The sequence below is a fragment of the Schistocerca nitens genome, chromosome 6 (assembly GCF_023898315.1).
Source record: "Schistocerca nitens isolate TAMUIC-IGC-003100 chromosome 6, iqSchNite1.1, whole genome shotgun sequence".
Taxonomy (NCBI): Eukaryota; Metazoa; Arthropoda; class Insecta; order Orthoptera; family Acrididae; genus Schistocerca; species Schistocerca nitens.
The window spans coordinates 414,364,404-414,385,503 of NC_064619.1; the positions used below are offsets into that span (position 1 = coordinate 414,364,404).

Sequence of the window (21,100 nt, forward strand, 5' to 3'; positions counted from 1 at the left end):
ATATTTCTGACCAGATCTATCAGTAACAAATAGGCACCATGACTTTGTTGAGCAGTCAGTTGCTCATACTACCAGCTGCCACTGGCATTTGGGAACAAACATAGTGCTATACATTTATGCACATAGGAGGGCCAGCCAAAGGATAGCAATGATATTGAACTGCAACAAAAATTAATCTGCAATGAAATATAATAAACAGTTAGTAAAAGTGGTGTCTGTGAAACAAGGAACCAGAATCATGTTCCATTATGGTAGACAGATTCCAGCAGTCAGAAAGCTTTAAAGGTTGTTGTTTGAATGCTTCAGTTTAAACAGAAAAATAATTTAATATGCTTGTTTGCTTACTGTATAAAATACATCAATCTGAAACAATTTTTGATTGGGACCTTTTATAACATAAATAGAAGATCCCATTACACATTGTTCAATGTTTGTACTATTGTTTCACAGAAATACTAAAATGTATGGAGTTCCTCACCAGCATCAAGAAACTTTGCATGCTTAAAATGACACCCCAGTTACTTAAAATTTATTGTTTTTTCCATAATTTGGCTATTTATAATTAATTTAGCTCTTATGTGTTTTATGAATTCCATCATTTTAGCTTTACTTGTCAAAAGTATTATTCCATATTTATCAGGAATCTGTATTAAATGATATCCCATTGCTTGGCCTTCATTTCAATACAGCACATCATGACCAGATAATCAGCAAATAATAAAGCTGTAAGATTTACATCATTCATGGGAAAAGTATTCCTGGTTGTTTTTATCCTGGCAATAGAAATATGAAAAAGTGTACATACTTGTCTAATTACTTGGGTAGTGTTTAGACAGACACTTCAATTTCTAAAAAGTATGCATTTTCATTTTATGTGCAGGGATTTAATTGCTGCACTGGAACTCCAATACACTGTGGTGGCAATAGTCATGGGATAATGATATGCATACATACAGATGGTGATAGTATTGCGTACACAAGGTAAAAGGTCAGGGCATTGGCGAAGCTGTTATTTGTACTCAGGTGATTTCCGTGAAAAGTTTCTGATGTGATTATGGCCACATGATGGGAGTTAACAGATTTTGAATGTGTACTGGAAATTGGAGCTAGATGCATGGGCCATCTCGTTTCAGAAATCATTAGAGAATTCAATATTCTGAGATCACAGCGTTAAGAGTGTGCGGAGAATATCGGTTTTCAAGCATTACCTCTCACTGGGGACAAGACCAACGGTATTTGTATAGAGTTATCTGTGCTAACAGAAAAGCAACACTGAATGTAATAACTGCAATAATCAGTGTGGGATGAATGACAAACATATCTGTTAGGACAGTGTGGTGAAGTTTGGCACCAGACCACCAACATGAATGCCTTTGCTAACAGCAAGACATCACCTGCAGCACCTCTCTTGACATCATGACCAAGTTCTGATCTCAGTTGGTAAGTCCTGATGGTGCATTTGGAACGTGGCGCTGACCCCACGAAGCCATGGAAACACACATTGTCAACAAGGCACTGTGCAAGCTAATAGTGGATCCACAATGATGTGGGCTGTGTCTGGTCCAGCTAAACCAATCATTGGTTGGTAATGTTTATGTTTGGCTATTTGGAGACCATTTGCAGCCATTCATGGACTTCATGTTCCTAAACAACGATGGAATTTTTATGGATGACAATGCACTATATCACAAGCCAAAATTGTTCACAACTGGTTTGAAGTACATTCTGGGCAATTCAAGCAAATGATTTAGCCACCCAGATTGCCCAAAATGAATCCCATCAAACATTAATGGAACATAATCGAGAAGTCAGTCCACGCACAAAATCCTGCACAATTGCGGATGGCTATAGGGGCAGCATGGCTCGATATTTCTGCAGGGGATTTCGAACAACTTGCTGAGTCCATGCCATGTCAAGCTGCTACAACACCCAGAGCAAAATATTAGGAGGTATCCCTTCAAATACACTTCAGTGTATTTTTCACTGCTTCCCCCATAATAACTTCAGTGGTGTTTTTAAAATGATGTTGACTATTAGATATCACAAGAGGAAAATCATCCAGTATAAAAGGAGGCAGAGAAGATTTTGCTGTCAGTAGAGAAGCAGTAACAGCAGAAAGTATTAGTCAGGAGGGCATAGTGGCTTCAAATGTGGACTAGTCATTGGACATCACCTGAATAATAAATCCATCAGGGACTTTTCAACTGTTCTAAAATGCTTAAGTCAACTGTTTGTGATGAGACTGAAGTGGAAGTGTGAAGGAACAACCACACCTAAACCAAGACCAGGCAGACAACATCTACTGAGAGACAGGGACCGTCAACCATGTGGAGTGTGGTCGTAAGAAATCATATGAAAATAGCAGAAGTAATCACTCATGAATTCACAATGTTACAAGAGTCCAGTTAGCACAGCAATTGTGTGTAAGGAGTAAAACAGAATGGGGTAGAATGGTTGAGCTCCTCATTGTTGTTGTTGTGGTCTTCAGTCCTGTGACTGGTTTGATGCAGCTCTCCATGCTACTCTATCCTGTGCAAGGTTCTTCATCTCCCAGTACCTACTGCAACCTACATCCTTCTGAATCTGCTTAGTGTATTGATCTCTTGGTCTCCCTCTACGATTTTTACCCTCCACGCTGCCCTCCAATGCTAAATTTGTGATCCCTTGATGCCTCAAAACATGTCCTACCAACCGATCCCTTCTTCTAGTCAAGTTGTGCCACAAACTTCTCTTCTCCCCAATCCTATTCAATACCTCCTCATTAGTTACGTGATCTACCCACCTTATCTTCAGCATTCTTCTGTAGCACCACATTTCGAAAGCTTCTATTCTCTTCTTGTCCAAACTGGTTATCGTCCATGTTTCACTTCCATACATGGCTACACTCCATACAAATACTTTCAGAAACGACTTCCTGACACTTAAATCTATACTCGATGTTAACAAATTTCTCTTCTTCAGAAACGATTTCCTTGCCATTGCCAGTCTACATTTTATATCCTCTCTACTTCGACCATCATCAGTTATTTTGCTCCCCAAATAGCAAAACTCCTTTACTACTTTAAGTGTCATTTCCTAATCTAATCCCCTCAGCATCACCCGATTTAATTTGACTACATTCCATTATCCTCGTTTTGCTTTTGTTGATGTTCATCTCATATCCTCCTTTCAAGACACTGTCCATTCCGTTCAACTGCTCTTCCAAGTCCTTTGCTGTCTCTGACAGAATTACAATGTCATCGGCGAACCTGAAAGTTTTTACTTCTTCTCCATGAATTTTAATACCTACTCCGAATTTTTCTTTTGTTTCCTTTACTGCTTGCTCAATATACAGATTGAATAACATCGGGGAGAGGCTACAACCCTGTCTCACTCCTTTCCCAACCACTGCTTCCCTTTCATGCCCCTCGACTCTTACAACTGCCATCTGGTTTCTGTACAAATTGTAAACAGCCTTTCGCTCCCTGTATTTTACCCCTACCACCTTTAGAATTTGAAAGAGAGTATTCCAGTTAACGTTTTCAAAAGCTTTCTCTAAGTCTACAAATGCTAGAAAAGTAGGTTTGCCTTTTCTTAATCATTCTTCTAAGATAAGTCATAAGGTTAGTATTGCCTCACATGTTCCAACATTTCTACGGAATCCAAACTGATCTTCCCTGAGGTCCGCTTCTACCAGTTTTTCCATTCGTCTGTAAAGAATTCGCATTAGTATTTTGCAGCTGTGACTTATTAAACTGATAGTTCGGTGATTTTCACATCTGTCAACACCTGCTTTCTTTGGGATTGTAATTATTATATCCTTCTTGAAGTCTGTGGGTATTTCGCCTGTCTCATACATCTTGCTCACCAGATGGTAGAGTTTTGTCAGGACTGGCTCTCCCAAGGCCATCAGTAGTTCTAATGGAATGTTGTCTACTCCCGCGGCCTTGTTTCGACTCAGGTCTTTCAGTGCTCTGTCAAACTCTTCACGCAGTATCTTATCTCCCATTTCATCTTCCTCTACATCCTCTTCCATTTCCATAATATTGTTCTCAAGTACATCGCCCTTGTATAAACCCTCTATATACTCCTTCCACCTTTCTGCCTTCCCTTCTTTGCTTAGAACTGGGTTGCCATCTGAGCTGTTGATATTCATACAAGTGGTTCTCTTCTCTCCAAAGGTCTCTTTAATTTTCCTGTAGGCAGTATCTATCTTACCCCTAGTGAGACAAGCCTCTACATCCTTACATTTGTCCTCTAGCCATCCCTGCTTAGCCATTTTGCACTTCCTGTCAATCTCATTTTTGAGACGTTTGTATTCCTTTTTGCCTGCTTCATTTACTGCATTTTTATATTTTCTCCTTTCATCAATTAAATTCAATATTTCTTCTGTTACCCAAGGATTTCTAAGAGCCCTCGTCTTTTTACCTACTTGATCCTCTGCTGCCTTCACTACTTCATCCCTCAGAGCTACCCATTCTTCTTCTACTGTATTTCTTTCCCCCATTCCTGTCAATTGTTCCCTTATGCTCTCCCTGAAACTCTCTACAACCTCTGGTTCTTTCAGTTTATCCAGGTCCCATCTCCTTAAATTCCCACCTTTTTGCAGTTTCTTCAGTTTCAATCTGCAGTTCATAACCAATAGATTGTGGTCAGAGTTCACATCTGCCCCTGGAAATGTCTTACAATTTAAAACCTGGTTCCTAAATCTCTGTCTTACCATTATATAATCTATCTGATACCTTTTAGTATCTCCAGGATTCTTCCAGGTATACAACCTTCTTTTATGATTCTTGAACCAAGTGTTAGCTATGATTAAGTTATGCTCTGTGCAAAATTCTACAAGGCGGCTTCCTCTTCCATTTCTTCCCCCCAATCCATATTCACCTACTATGTTTCCTTCTCTCCCTTTTCCTACTGACGAATTCCAGTCACCCATGACTATTAAATTTTCGTCTCCCTTCACTACCTGAATAATTTCTTTTATCTCGTCATACATTTCATCAATTTCTTCATCATCTGCAGAGCTAGTTGGCATATAAACTTGTACTACTGCAGTAGGCATGGGCTTTGTGTATCTTGGCCACAATAATGCGTTCACTATGCTGCTTGCAGTAGCTAACCTGCACTCCTATTTTTTTATTCATTATGAAACCTACTCCTGCATGACCCCTATTTGATTTTGTATTTATAACTCTGTAATCACCTGACCAAAAGGCTTCTTCCTCCTGCCACCGAACTTCACTAATTCCCATTATATCTAACTTTAACCTATCCATTTCCCTTTTTAAATTTTCTAACCTACCTGCCCGATTAAGGGATCTGACATTCCACGCTCCGATCCGTAGAATGCCAGTTTTCTTTCTCCTGATAACGACGTCCTCTTGAGTAGTCCCAGCCCGGAGATCCGAATGGGGGACTATTTTACCTCCGGAATATTTTACCCAAGAGGACGCCATCATCATTTAATCATACAGTAAAGCTGCATGTCCTCGGGAAAAATTACGGCTGTAGTTTCCCCTTGCTTTCAGCCGTTCGCAGTACCAGAACAGCAAGGCCGTTTTGGTTAATGTTACAAGGCCAGATCAGTCAATCATCCAGACTGTTGCCCCTGCAACTACTGAAAAGGCTGCTGCCCCTCTTCAGGAACCACATGTTTGTCTGGCCTCTCAACAGATACCCCTCTGTTGTGGTTGCACCTACGGTACGGCCATCTGTATCGCTGAGGCACGCAAGCCTCCCCACCAACGGCAAGGTCCATGGTTAATGGGGGCGGGGGGAGGGGGGAGCTCCTCATAAGTGAAACATTTCTGTGGTCAGTGCTAAGCAACACTTGATGTGGTGTAAAGAGATATGACACTGGACAGCGGATGATTGGAAATTAATGATTTACAGTGATGAAACACACTACACTCTGTGGTGATCTGATAGAAGGGTTTGAGTTCAGCAAAATCCCAGAGAAAGTTACCTGCTGCCATGTTTGGTGCCTACAGTGAAGTATGGAGAAGGCAGTGATAAGGTATGTAAATGCTAAATGTGGAAGGATATGAACGTATTTTACAGCAAAGAAACACTTTGGAGTTGTTAATAGTATCATGACAATGAAGCCTGTCATAAAGCATCATCTCTCAGACAATGGCTTTTGCTTAGTACTTGACTCATCCAGTAAATCTCTACAGGTGTGGGATGTCATTTGCACCCCCTCCCCCCCCCCCCCCCAAAAAAAAAAAAAACGCACATGAATGTTATATGTAACATCAAAATATATTTTAATAAATTAATTCTGTAATGGAAATGAATAGATAAAAGACCTACTCACCAAATAGCAGCAGGAGAACACACATATAAAAAAATGTGCTTTATTTATGCAAGCTTTTGGAGCCAGTGGCACCTCCTCCTTCCAGCAGAAGGCACAAAGAGGAAGGAGTGTGTGTGTGTGTGTGTGTGTGTGTGTGTGTGTGTGTGTGGGAGGGGGGGGTGGGGAAGAACTACAGAGGTTTAGGATAAGGGGAAAAGGGGTAGAGCTCAAAAAAGCCACCCAGAACTCTGGGTCAAGGAAGACTTACCAGATGGAATGAGAAAAAAAAAGACAGACTGTTCGAGACTGCACCGGATGAGAATTGAAAACCTGAGAGCTTAAAGGTGGAAGACAGGGTAATGTGCACGTCAGAGATTACTGCTCAAACATCGTGCATGAGTGAAGAGTGAAAAGCTAGGTACATTGTTTGTAACAGTAGTGGGAGTGGGACAGCAAAAAATAGACAGGTCAGCAAATGAAAGATGTAGAAAGTTAAAACAGAATGAAGACAAGAGTAGTTACTGTGAAGAAATGCTAAGATGGAACATAAATTAATGCCAGTTGGGTGGCGAGAACCAAGGACATGTAGTGCTAGTTCCCACCTGTGGAGTTCTGAGAAACTCGTGTCTGTGGGAAGAATCCAGATAGCATATGTGGTGAAACAGGCACCGAGGTCACAACTGTCATGTTGTAGAGCATGCTCTGCAACAGGGTATTGTGTGTAGATGGTATACACTGGCTCTCATGCTGCACTTGCTGAGCTAAAGCAGCAACTGCATCCATGGTAGTGGCAGCAGCAGCAGCAGCAGCACCACCACCAGCAGCAGCACCACATGTTTCCAAAATTTTGCATACTCTACTTCTATCTTAATTCAACTGCTAGAGAGAGAGAGAGATCTACACTCAGTACAACTGCCAGCCAGATCACCCAATTTCCCAGCACATAGAACAAGTAGCTGCTACAGCTCTGGTATATAGCAAATTGTGTCCAGACAAATTACAAAATGGACACCTCACTGGCTCTAAATTATCATGTCCACCATTACCTCTCTAAACAAAGATGAGACTACAGGTCTCTGTGGCTTCACAAAAGTAAGTCTCAACATCACATACCCTAGCTTTCACAATTAACTCTCACACCCAGAGCAAATAATACAAATAAAACTAGATACATGCATCAAATAGTGCTGAGTAATACCACCAAACTGAAGTGCCATTGCCTTACTCACCACTCATGAAAACCACGTCTCTCAGCAAACTGTAGGGTTGGATGTGGATGAAAACCTTCTGACAATTTGTGTTGGGAAACAAAACAACCCTCAGCCTATGCCCATTCATCCAAACTGATAACTCAGTTGTAACCATGCAAATGTAAAAGGCCAAACAATGTTTACATGTCATATACCAGGTGTTATGTAAACACTGTTCAGTCTTTTACACTGGATGAGTACCACCAAGTTATTAATTAGTATGAATGGGCCAAGGCTGAGGGTGTATACTGGTAACACACAATATCCTGTTCCAAAGCATGCTCTACAACATGACAGTTGCAACCTCGGTGCCTGTTCACCATACTTGCCATCTGGATTCTTCTCCCGGACACCAGTTTCTCCGAACTCTGCAGGTCGAAACCAGCACAACATGTCCTTGGTTCTCACACAAACCTCCTGGGATTAATTTACATTAACTTCTTCCATATCAGCATTTCTTCACAGTAAAATGGTTCAAATAGCTCTGAGCAGTATGGGACTTAATATCTATGGTCATCAGTCCCCTAGAACTTAGAACTACTTAAACCTAACTAACCTAAGGACATCACACACATCCATGCCCGAGGCAGGATTCGAACCTGCGACCGTAGCAGTCTCGCGGCTTCGGACAGAGCGCCTAGAACCGCTAGACCACCGCGGCTGCCTCTTCACAGTAACTAGTCCTTTCTTCACTCCATTTTAGTTTTCTACATGTTTCATTTGCTGACATGTCTACTTTCCACTGCCCTGATCCCACCTCTGTTACGTACAATTCACTCCACTTTTCACTCTTATTAACTCATGCACAATGTTTTAGCAGTGATCACTGTCTTGCATATTACCTTGTCTTCCACCTATAAGCTCTCAGATTTTCAAATCTCATCCAGTGTAGTCCTCAACAATCAGTATTTCCTTCTCATCCCATCCCCTAAGTCCCCCCTGACCCACAGTTCTGAGTGACTTTTCCAAACTCTAGCCCTTTTCTTAAACATCTATAGTTCCCTTCCCTTCACCCCTTTTCCTTCCCTTTCAAGCCTTCTGTGAGAAGGAGACACTGGCGCCAAAAGCTTGCATCAGTAAAGCCTTTTTTATATGTATGTTCTCCTGCTGCCACTTGGTGAGTAGATTTTTCTTATCTATCCAGTTACATTCCACTGTCAAAAACAAATTAAATCTCTTTTATCTTGCTTTAGCAAGAAACAACAACATTCTTAAAATTGACCATCTGCCCCAAGTCCCAATCTGAACACAAAGAAAGACCTTTGGGGTGAGTTAGAATTCTGACTGCCTCAGACTCCAATCTCCAGCATAACTGCCTTCTCTCGTTTCGGCTCTTGAGGAGGAATGGACTGCCATTCATCCACAGACATCACAATGAAACTGATCCCCAGCAGAGTTCTAACTGCCATAACAGCAAAGAGTGAACACACCCCATATTAATGCCCACTAGATGGTGTGTTTTAATCAGATAGTTATGCCACAGTTTATTTAGGTGCTTCGCAGCTTTGTATGCTTTACAATGGGTTTAAAGTACTGGATATCAAGTTAGGTAGTGCTAATTATATCGTACCAATTTCTTTCCTTAATTTTGTGCACTTCTTCACTTACATGTGCTGATTTCCTGTTGTATACTAATAGATAAAGTATGTAACTAGATGATATCATCTTCAAAATAACTCTTTTCCTCATTTGATAGTATCTTGATGTGTTCTAGCAGATTTTCAACCCAACTCTAGAATATACATGGAGGAAAGCTTTCCCTGTTAGTACTGCTAATGAAATCATCTTGGGATTCTATCTGGGCAAAGATGATGAGAATGACGCTCATTCATATGTCAGAATTCGAACGCAGCCACTCGTATGAAAGCCCAAGATGTTTTCATATAGAATTATGGAATGTTTCTTTTTTCTCATTTTTAACACTTTAGTAGTAGTTTGTGTTGTTGTTGTAATCACTATTCATTTTTCATTGTGTTATCATTCACAGGTTCAAATCGATTCTCATTTAGTCTATTTTAGTACAGAAGCTTTAACCAGTAAACCCTAAAACCTTCCTATTTCCACTGGGTGAGAATTTCAGTGTAATTTCGTTTTGAGATAGACCACACAACACAATATGAAGTGTCAACTTCATATTCAACATCAATAATACCACGAATTCAATTAAATTACTTCAGAAAATATATGGACAATTAGCTACAGACTGTGGATTGTTTCTCCTGCAGTCTTGTCAGGTACTATAAACTGTACAATTGTCATTGCTACTTCTCTCTTTTATGACCTAAGTGATAGACAAAACATACTAAATACTCAGATTTTGTTTTCTTGTCACCTCTGGGACATACTAACCACTGTGATAAAACAATCCTGTAGGTTAGTAGCAACAGCAGCTGTAGTACCATAACTGTTTGAGGTATTTTTGATAACTGGTATTTATATCCACTGTTAATATGCATTACTTGTAAAACGATTTCAATTTTTACCACAAGAAACATCTATCAGCAGCATGTGTCACTAACATCCATCTGAATCGTGGTACACATAAAATCATCCAAGTTGCACAAGGCATTTTAACTGTAAGTGATAGGTTAACAATTTCGGACACATACAACAAGCAACGGTGGCTGGAGCTGAAACAACTGTTTGGGACTGGTTGGAGAATTTTGGAGGCCACACGGATTACTACACCGATTTTTTTTGATGACATCTGAGGAGGGAGGGTCAGCTTCCTGGTTTATATTTGCTTTCCTTCAACTTTGGGAGCCAGTGTAGTGCTTTTTTTTCTTTTTCTCCATAGGACAACGAGAGTCAAAATTATTATATCACAGAAGGAGTCACTATATATACAGTTAAAAAATTAAAAAATCTCAGATTTGTGGCAGTATATACAAATAACAAAATATTGTTAAAGGCTGTAAATTACAGTTAGAAATTGCAGTACAGCAAGAAAAGTACTGTGTCCCACAAAAGCTTCTCTGAAATTCAATAGTTTAGCACAGAAATTTTTCAGCTTTGCTGGAAGCCCATTGAAAATGAAACCAACGTAACTGTAAATAACTTTACATTTAGTTTTGACAGCATCAAAATGTATAGGGAAGGCAAAGTTAAAAATTCATGTACATTTTGAACACCAGCCTGCACATAATCCCAAAAAGTGACACTGCAGATCATTTTGATGTCTCTTTTCTGGGGTGTGAATGTTCTTGGAGAATACAAAGAGCTGCCCCTGAATGCAGTACTATAGGACTTAGGGAAGTGGAAACAAGGTAAATACACAGCTCTGCTGTTTTACTATCAGTGACAATGGAGCTCATTTTTATAGTAATAATAGCTGTAATCAGTTACAGATGCAGGTGACTGAAGAGTGCTTGATCAGTGTTATGGCCAGTGTCTTCAGCTGCAGTGTTCTCAAACTGTCATGGATAAAATGGTAACTCAACATTTAGCAAGCTGCAGATTTGCCTTTCTATAACAACATTGTACTACCTCTACGTCATCAAGCAGCTCCTGCGGAAATTTAAGTCTTTCACTGAAAGACTGATACAGAGGGGGGTAATTTTTCTTTAAGACAAAATGCAGTATGTAAGAGCCAGATATTGAATGTAATGGGTTTTTCTGGATGCTAGCAGTTGGGGCAGCAAAAATGTGTATCACACATGATTATGCACACTGAAACAATCTTTTGAGAAAGAATTGCAATTGTAATTGGGAACTGCTGCTACAAACACGTCAGTTCTTCATGTAATACTTAATGTTTTTTATAGTCCAGTATTTTTTTAAAATGCTGATTTAACTCTTGAACAATTCATTTGTGGTTGATGCAGCACTTCAATTTCATGTCATAGTCATGTAAAACATGCTGCTGATGGACGTTCAGCTCCCCACATAAATTGTAACCTCGCTCTGCAGTGTTTACTAATATGAAAATGACGTTCACTTTATGTTAATTTAACTGGTTTTAAAACTTAGAACATATAACTTGTATAATATGCAATGTAAATATCACCAAGAACATAAGGATGATTAATTTTATCACACTTTTGATAGCAGGGTGGTTCGAAATAGAGCAATGATCCATTGAATTATTGAAAAACCATTTTAACTTTCATTTAAAGTGATTCAGGAAAGTTACGTGCACAGTTCACTTTTAATTAGTTTTGAGTTACAGTCCCACAAAAGAAATGCAAACTAGTGATATATGTGGTAACGGAGGGATACTTCCTGTGCGAATGATATGACTCCAGAGTCTAGATTTTTTTAAAAAAAAATATTTAATAGAGATTCTTTCTTTGGTATGTAATTAATATAAAATACAGCACATTACAAATTATCGAAATTCAGTCTGCTAAATAATTTACATGGCAGCTTTACAGAAGCAGTTAACACTTCTACAAAAGAATCACTGTCACAGCCTTGACTTATTAAAATACCTGAGGCACGAGTTTTCAGTTAGGTCTAAATTCATTTTTTTTTAATGCCACCTTTATGTTAACTCTAGCTAGCATTGTTATTTCCAAAACTCTTCGACTCCTAGTCATCACGAGCATGAAAATCATCCCATGAGAAATCTTTGACTGACTCTAAAACAAGACACCTTAACTTTTGTTGTTATAATCACTACTGATTTGCCAAGGGACGGTTTACTCTTAACAGCTGAAGCAGTTTTAGAAATATGAGCAACTATTAAAAATAACAGTTCCTACCATTCAGATATAATTTGCAGTGATCATACAAACTATTGTTCAAATACAATGAACTACAACTAAACACACTATATTTACGCAACTGATACATACATTACTCCATTTTTTTTATAATCGTTGTTAGAACATAGGTACATACTAAGTAAAATCAACGGCACAAGAAACAAGAAGTAACTGCTCTTAATACTATTTTACTTTTGCCGCAGGGCTGACCCTGCCATTCAGCTATATGGAAAAAGGATTATGATCAGTGTTTCACAACTTAAGTCCTATATTTGCTGCCTCTTCATTCACAAAGAGAAGATTTGTGGTTAGGTAAGACAAATTCAGTACCACATCTCATGATTGTGGCTGTACATCAAACAAGACAATCCAGTCTTCTGAAACACAATCAGTGTTTATATCTAATACATATCTAACTTGCATACCATTATCTGTGAGATTTATAATTTATCTTTGTACACTTATTACATCCTAAGCAGTATAAGCAGGTTGCTTTATTCCAACCTCAATATATTTGGCACAAACCATAATTTTTGTACACAATATCTAAGACAATGAGAACAACAAACAATCACAAATAAGAGATTCACAAAGTAATCGAAAACATGGAGTCAATGGAACAGAAATGAAAGGAAAAAGAAACTGAAGCTATGGTTTGAGATTCTGGTGAAGAACAACTACCTAATGACATAGTTTATCTCAGAGCAACAAACAAAAGAACTAATGCCAGTTTTGTTTAATTAGTTTGCTTGATCATTACTTTTTACTATTAGGTTTAATGAACTTATTAACTGTTATACTGTAGGAAGTGTTGCTATGAATGTGGAAGACAAAATAAAAGTTTCAAACTTTGTGCTGGGCAGAGATTCAAACTCGTGACCTTTGTCTTTTTCGGGCATGTGCCCTAACAACTGAGCTATCCAGGCTCAAGCTCAGGTGGTTGGGTAGCCCAGTTGGTAAAATACTTGCCCACAGAAGGCAAAGGTCCCACATTCGAGTCTCAGTCCTGCACACAGTTTTAATCAGGAAGTTTCATATCAGTGTGCAATCTGCTGCAGAGTGAAAAGTTCAGTTTGGATATAACAACTCGCCTCTTTAAGAATCACCATCCCATTCACATGGAATGAAAATTCTATCCTAATTGAGTGCCCAGCCTGTATAATCTTGACAGCACTTTTGGTGGTGAGGAGGTAAATAAGAAGCTTTTCAATATTCCTATCTCCACCACTCATCTCTTAACCATTAATTCTCAGTGAACTGTCAAATGCATTACTACACATGTGAATCAAAAAATGTATTCACATATTTTATGGCGTGCACTCTCAGCAAATGATTTATAGAATGCAGGTTTTGTCAAGTAGCTTTTAAAATCATTGCAAAGACACATGAAAAATGAAACTTTGGGCCATATTCTTATTAACATGTTTACCTTATGAGAATTCACTCTTCTGCCATTTATATCACTGCACATTTTATATTTTTCACCAAATGAAAAAAGGGCAGCTCCATTATTACATTAAAGAAACTGAGGACTTCAGGTTAAATATTCCTATGATATCATTCTTAGTATTCTATCGCTGTAGGTGATATTGTGGAAAATAGTTAAAGAAAATCATAATGCAATACCACTAGCTATGACAAGCCTAAGCAGCTGCCTGTAAATATTAAGTTACACACTGAATATTACAACAGAGACTTATAATATAAAGAACATGCAAAAATTAACATAAAAAATTACAACATGAGTATCTCTCATTAAAACAATACAAAAATAGTTGCTATGTTGTAAGTAAACTTTTCCACAACAGTTGCAGTGAGTCTGACATAATAGTTCTTAGATGTAATATGGGTTTGCTCACATAAGCTAATTGATGTGTGTATATGGTGCTGGTATGTTAAACAAATAAGGTACAAAACAATATCATTGACATCACAGCAGAAAATAATATGGTACTAAAGTACAGGTTCTAAGGAAAAAAGCTGTGTTTTCTCATTCTACCCCTGTTACTATGATACTGATTGGGCCCAGAAGGCTTGAAAAATGGAACAAATACATAACTGAAACCATACCAGTCTCTAGCTGCTATTTAATTCATGTTACATTATGAAATTTCACTGTTGTTTGTTCTCATGTCATTGTAAATGACACACAGAAACACATTTACCTTTATTAAAAAAATTACATGGAGCAAACCATCTACCAATGTCCAAGGAAGCAAAGTAGAAAGATATTGTAAAGAATACAAGTTTTTGCATAATATACAACCTGTTTTGTTGATGTTCTCTAAAAACATTTTTTGTTCATGTTCTCCAAGATAAACTGACAATGCAATATGGGCTGGAGATGGAAAACTGAATGACACCTAATATGAATTTCATATGCTGACTGCACTTCATAACACGTTTAACACACCAAACATGACTGTATAGTCGTGAATTTCTGCAATTGATCTCAAACCTTAAAAACATAACATTTTACTTGCAATAAAAATGAATACACAAATTTATGTTCATCACTCTTGAGAAGAAAATAAATGAGTGACATTCTGTAGCTCCACAAGCGGTATGCTCAAGAGTTTCTAGTACCCAATAACAAGCTGGCACAGTTATTTTTATCTTAAAGTGATGTTTCCATTTTACTGTCTGTATTTTAACAGAACTTTCATGACTATCATTGTAAAATAACACACATATGCCTGCATACAGTACCGAAAGCTTTGAAAATTACTTGGGTGCTGTATAATAACTGGACTACAGTTGCTTGTGTTTTAAAATATTTAGGAACAGTGACACAAACATACACTAATCATCTACAGTTGGAGCTATAAAATACTGAATTCCTGAATCAAAGCTCAGTGTATATATATAAAAAATTGTTTTCACATTCCTTCCTTCGATGTACATTTAGTAGTCTACCTGGACTAACTCTTCCGTGGTTCTTCATGGTAAGTCTACAACAATGAGTACAGTAAGAGAGTATTTATGAATATTTCTAACTCTTCTAGTACACTGGATAAATTCATGACAATATCAATCACAACCAAACAACATAAAATGTCAGTGAACTAGCTGCTGATTCTGCTGTCTCCTACAATTTCTGAATTTATCCGCACATTCCTGGGTACACTTTTAGTTCTCAAGGGACCAATATAACTTAGCAAAACAGGTAAGAAAATTAAACCATGTCCAGCTCCAAAAAGAATAATGAGAAGATACATTCTGAAGTAAAAAACCTGAAATATCTGAGAGTTTGCAAATGCTAAAACTGTTATGCCAACAAATTTCGTTAGTGTAATTCCAGAAAATACTGAGCTCCCAATATTAGTCAGTGAATCTGAGACTCTCAACACTCTGTTGCTCTCATCTGAATGGATATAAAAATGTAGGAGATGTGAGCAAAATTCAACTGATATTCCAAGGGACAACACCAAGTTAATAAGTGAAACTGCATTCAGTGAGATGTGCCACCAGTACATTATTCCAGCAATGTCAACAACAATTGCAATTATTGTTAACATCAATATCAGAGCTGATGCTATATCAAAGCTCATTAAAACAAATGTCACAATGAAAATACCTGCAACAGAAACACCTAAGATTTTAAGTGTATCATGCCACATCGTTAGGTACTGTTCATAGAAAACATAAAAAACACTGTATGGAAAGACAATTACTTCTGAATCAACGCTGTTGTTTCTTAGCACCTCATTTATTGCATTTGATATATTTGCTGACAGAGAAACTGCAGCCCCAAAAGCCTCATAATAATCTCTCGAACTTTTCAGAACTGTATGATAACTCATAAAATAACTGGCTCTAAACTCTGACAAAGTGCCATTATCAAACTTGTAGTTAACGGCACTAGAATATGAGCCATGACCAGCTTTCGCACATGTTGTTGTGGGATTGTCTTCCAGGAAATAAGGTAAATACTTTTTAAAATCTCCTGCTTCAGGACGATAATGGTTATCTAGCTTGATATCACAATATCTGCATTTAGTATAGTCATTTGGACAGAAGGAGCCATTATTGGGAAAATATTTACAACAGTTATCAATACTACACCAATCAAAATAATCATCTATCCACGAAGTTGCTGGTCGAGCTATGTATGTGATATTTGGCTGCCTTGAAGCACTAAATATCTTAGTTGTAAGCGAGTTATGGTAACAATACTGACTGCCACAGAGGGAATTTTGTACAAAATCTTGTGAGTAATCAATGTCCCCATGGACAACAAAATACACAGGAGGTCCAATGGACAAATAATTTTTCATAAACTCAAAATATTTTGATACATATGAATCCTTTGGCATAGACAATTCTTGATCCAGACCCACTTCCAAATTGGGAATAAAAGCAATATTGAAACACAGAAATCCAAAGAAAGCAACAAACACAAAAGCCCGTACAGCTGAATTCATTAAGAATGGAACATATTTTGTTCTAAAAAATTCATACAGAACACCATCAGATGAAATGGAGTCTGACTGTGAGCTCTGCACACAACAACAGATATCAAAACGGTTGTCTTCTTGTCTGCGAGAATCCAATGCCAGTAAACTGACAAAGCAAGACACCTGAAGGACAAAATCAACAAGAAGAGCAAAACCTGAATACATCGCAAATTCACGAACTGCTGGCATGCCTGATGTTGTTCCAAGAAAAAAGCACAAGCACTCAGCTAAAGTTGAAAGTAAAATGGATGGTCCTACATGTGACATAATGCGTCCAATGTGCTCTGCTTGACTCTCATTCTCAAAACGTTTGCTTCTCTGGTATGACTGCACAATAATAAACACATTATCTACACCTACAGCCAAAATAAGAAAAGGCATAACTTCAATAATAATCATAGTAACTGGGACACGTATGTATCCAAAAAATCCTACAGACGCTGCTACTGATGCAAGAACAATAAGGACACCACCCAGCCCAAGTGAAATTTTTGCATTAATCAACAACAACGCAAAATCTTTCATTATCTTACTACACAAATTTGAATCCTCTCTATTCCTTCCTCCAGCTTGGGTACTGTCTTCAAGTACATTTTCAGGGTTATTTGCCATTTTGGATCCTGTTACTTTACCTAAAGAAATAGCAACATACAAAAACATTGCCAGATAACTAATGAAAACTGTCTTTACATCTGCTGTTGAGCTGCGCTCCAATTCATCCTGAATTGATCGTTCTGCATTGAAAGCTACATCCATAAAGGGAGGTTTTGTTTGCGTCCAGTTTCTCATAAACTCAATAAAAAGTTTCTCCCACTTCAGTGCTGGTTGCAGCGCTGTTTCATTTTCATAGTTTCTGACAACGAACGTAAGTATGAGAGCTGTGGCATTCTCATAATTTGGATTCTCTGACAAACTATTTTCATCACTAAGAAACCCACCAACAGCAAGTGCAGGATCTACTGCTCCCCTAAAACGAGCTAAGCAATTGATATTATAAGGATTTTGACTACAAGCTTTAAAGTGATCCAAATAGTTTACAGTATAATTAGATTCCTCACTTGTAGAATTAAAAGTATCTAAGTCATCTTGGTAATAGCCCCATATACTTTGTACTGCACAGTCTGAAACCTGTGCAGGACCTGTAAAAGGAGATGTGAGAGGGGCAAAACAAATTTTTTCAAGACTGACACCATCAGATTGACCCAGCAATTCTATCTGTCTCTGAAGTTTATACACCTCTAACAAGAATGTTCTGTTAAACACTGGACCAAATTCCACAGGTCCATTAGATGTTTGATGAATTATTTTGTCAAGTCCTACTGTTGTAAGGATTATCTGTTCCATACGATAAAACGGTTCAAAGGTGACATCAAAATAGTTCTTTTCTACTCTTGCACTACTACTGGGCGATACCCACAATTTAATTGGGTCTGTTGTAAGTTTCGTGAAATGTATACCACTTGCTAAAACAATCACAAATGACACACTGAGAAATATAATCATCCACGGGTACGATGCACAAATGACACCCCACTTCATAAAGAAACGTTCAAGTAATCCATACACTTTACCTCCAACTCTACTTGCTATCTGTGTGCTACTCGACTGTGTGGAACGATTTTTGCTTTGCATAAGGGGAGTGCGTTCATTTGGTACCTCATTTTCATGACCAGTGGATTGATCTGTGCAGCAGCAGTGCTTGCAAGTCACAACAGACAAAAATGTTAGTGTTCCAAGAGAAAACAACAGGATCATTATAAAAACACCACCATCGAGTCCACAAATAGTGAAAGGTTGTACAGGTGGTGGTACGGGAGGTGGTGCAGGACAACTGTCTGTGCAATCAATACAACTGCAAGCAGTAGTATTCACATCAAAACTTTCATTACATCGTGTGACTCCAGGATCCAAAGGAATAAACCCAGACTCATTGCTGGTGGAATACTTAATGAGGAACGGAGCCACTGGATTCAAAGTTGGGTCCCCCATGTACTGGAACCATTTCTGAGCGTCACAACGTGATGCACCATATTCACCACACATGATATCAAGCGCGCGCTCACCAGTCGATGGAACTGACACATGAGAACAGGAATTAAAAATTCCATTTAAGTACGTGTTCGTTACAAATACTTCTATGGCAGTGATGTAAGTCACGTTCCCATCTTTTTCAGTCTGCAGTATCTTCACAAATTCATTTTGATTTGGGGCACAAGTAAACTCGCAGAGAATAGTTGCAAAGTTCATCATGCAGGAAGGGCATCGCTTCAAGAGATTGCTAGCTATTTGGATGCTAGCATCTAAATTCTGCAACTGACTGACACTACAGCACGTCGCATACGATGTGGAATTTAACCTGTGCAGAAAAGAAGGGCACCACTTTTGGAGCAATTTTGTGCCTGTTTCGTTCAGTGGTTTGGCTGTTCCATTGTAAGGACAATTCTGTGCGAATTCGGTGACATGGCACTGGTCGTACCACACGCAGTGATTACTTGAAAATACAAAAGTCGAAGCCCAGATATACAAGAACACTACGGCGCAACTGACAAAATTCATGGTTCACTTTTTGCGCCTCGCTATCAAAATGTTACAAAATCACGCTACGATCACTACAATGTCACTTTCACAAACGTTACCGCATTTCAGTCTATCACTGTGCTGTCACGTCAAAGAATCTTCAGATGAATCAGCTGACTGGAGCACTGAACATATGTTTGACATTTACTTGTTTCTGTTGCTGTTCTCCTTCCACACAACGTCTCAACGCCTAACTCATCACTGAGACACTGACACTCTGACGACTGACAGGCAGATGCAGACTCACGTGACCTAAAGCGTTGGCTGGCGACTACATTAACGCCTTCTAGATACTGATTTTTTTGACATTGCATGGAAATAAGAGACCAAATACACAAATCAACTACGCGGCAGCCGCTTGCAAGAGTAATAATATTTCAGAAACTTGGATAAGGAGGAATAAGCAGAGTCTAGATTCTAATTGACACCTCTGAAATCTAAACACTTACAACCGCTAAGTAATACGCGAAAATGCTAGTGCCAGTCTCAACAAAAACATTTCAATCTGGAAAAAATGAAAGGAAACAAAAACAATATAAGAAACTGGGGCACGTTTAATAATTTCTGTTGTCTTGTCTTTCATAGTAAATATCATTTAATATATGTTTGGTACTTCACTCGCTCAAAAGTAGCACAGTTAAAGAGCAAGTGCGAGCACTCAAGCTGTTATATCCACAAAGTCCGTAACACATGCACACACGACATTGAAGCAGATACTTTTATTTAGGAGAACAATATTTAATAAATTCACTCTTATTAGCACAAAGTTTTTAATGTGTCAGTGGTTAAGCACTTTTATTGGTTAAAAACAGTCTTGGTTGCAATTTTATTATTTTTCAACTACGCGTTTAGCCTTATTTAGGCATCTTCAGACTGATCTTAATTTGGTATTTCTTAGACCGATCCTTTAGACAGTGTAGCCAAAGGACATCATCGAATACATCATGCTAACATCGCCTTTGTTAAACTCAGTAAAAACTTTTCTAGATGGATATGAGTGACTCCAAGACCTGCATAACGCTTTCCCGTCCACAGGAGCGAGTAACAGAATAAGATGGGGCTCAAGTACTTAGATTTACTACTTGAGCCCTCTCAGGTCCGAAAAAACCGCTGAGACAGGAAAGACCGAATGAAAATGGGGAGGTGCCCACGAAAGCACCATTGATGCAGTTGTGTGAGAATGCGTCTCCAAGTAGTATCGTATCCTAAGTGATATCAAAGAATCTGCCGATTCAGTGATGCTGACGGAGGAAAACCTGCTGAATAGCCCCTTCAAGGGTCAGGTTGTCGACTGCGGACCAAAACTTTCGGAATCCACACTGAGAGCGGCTAAGGAGTTGCCTGGTCGCTAAAAGCCAGACCAGACGACTGTTAACCATCTGTTCCAGGGTCTTTCCTACACAGCTCGTCAAGGCGATACTCTGATAACTACTGGGACATGTGTGGTCCTTTTCTGGTTTGAGGAGAAGGATTACAATTGCCTCCCTCCACGAGTTGGGGAATACACCTGTCTGCCATATTAGATAAAAACATTTGAGGAGGATTTCCTTTGACCCCGCTGGCAGATGGTGAAGCACGCAGTACCGGATGTGCTTGTGACCAGGTGCAATGTCAGAAGTCTCAGTCAGTGCCGATTCGAGCTCCCACTTCGAGAAAGGGGAGTTGTAGGCCTCAGAACTGTTCGGCCTAAAGTCCAACTTTTCCCTCTCAACAGTCGCATAGTTGTGACGAAACGCTGGATCCTGGCTTGCATTGGCAGTAGTTTGTGCAAAATGCTCGGCCAGCGTCTGAGCAATGTTTCTAGGTGTTGTTTGGAGGCACCCCTGGTTCAAC

The 21,100-nt window shown here is 38.8% G+C and overlaps 1 protein-coding gene across 1 annotated transcript; it reads right to left on the reverse strand.

The window, feature by feature from the left end:
• Positions 1-12,908: 12,908 nt before the first annotated feature.
• On the reverse strand, positions 12,909-19,484 carry LOC126262349 (NPC intracellular cholesterol transporter 1-like). Its single transcript, XM_049958922.1, has one exon. It carries the CDS (start codon positions 19,244-19,246, stop codon positions 15,299-15,301), a length of 3,948 nt encoding a protein of 1,315 aa, XP_049814879.1. The 5' UTR covers positions 19,247-19,484; the 3' UTR covers positions 12,909-15,298.
• Positions 19,485-21,100: the final 1,616 nt, after the last annotated feature.

Excerpts from the sequence above, each read along its gene's own strand:
- LOC126262349 (XM_049958922.1), bottom strand. The coding sequence starts at position 19,246 with ATGAATTTTGTCAGTTGCGCCGTAGTGTTCTTGTATATCTGGGCTTCG.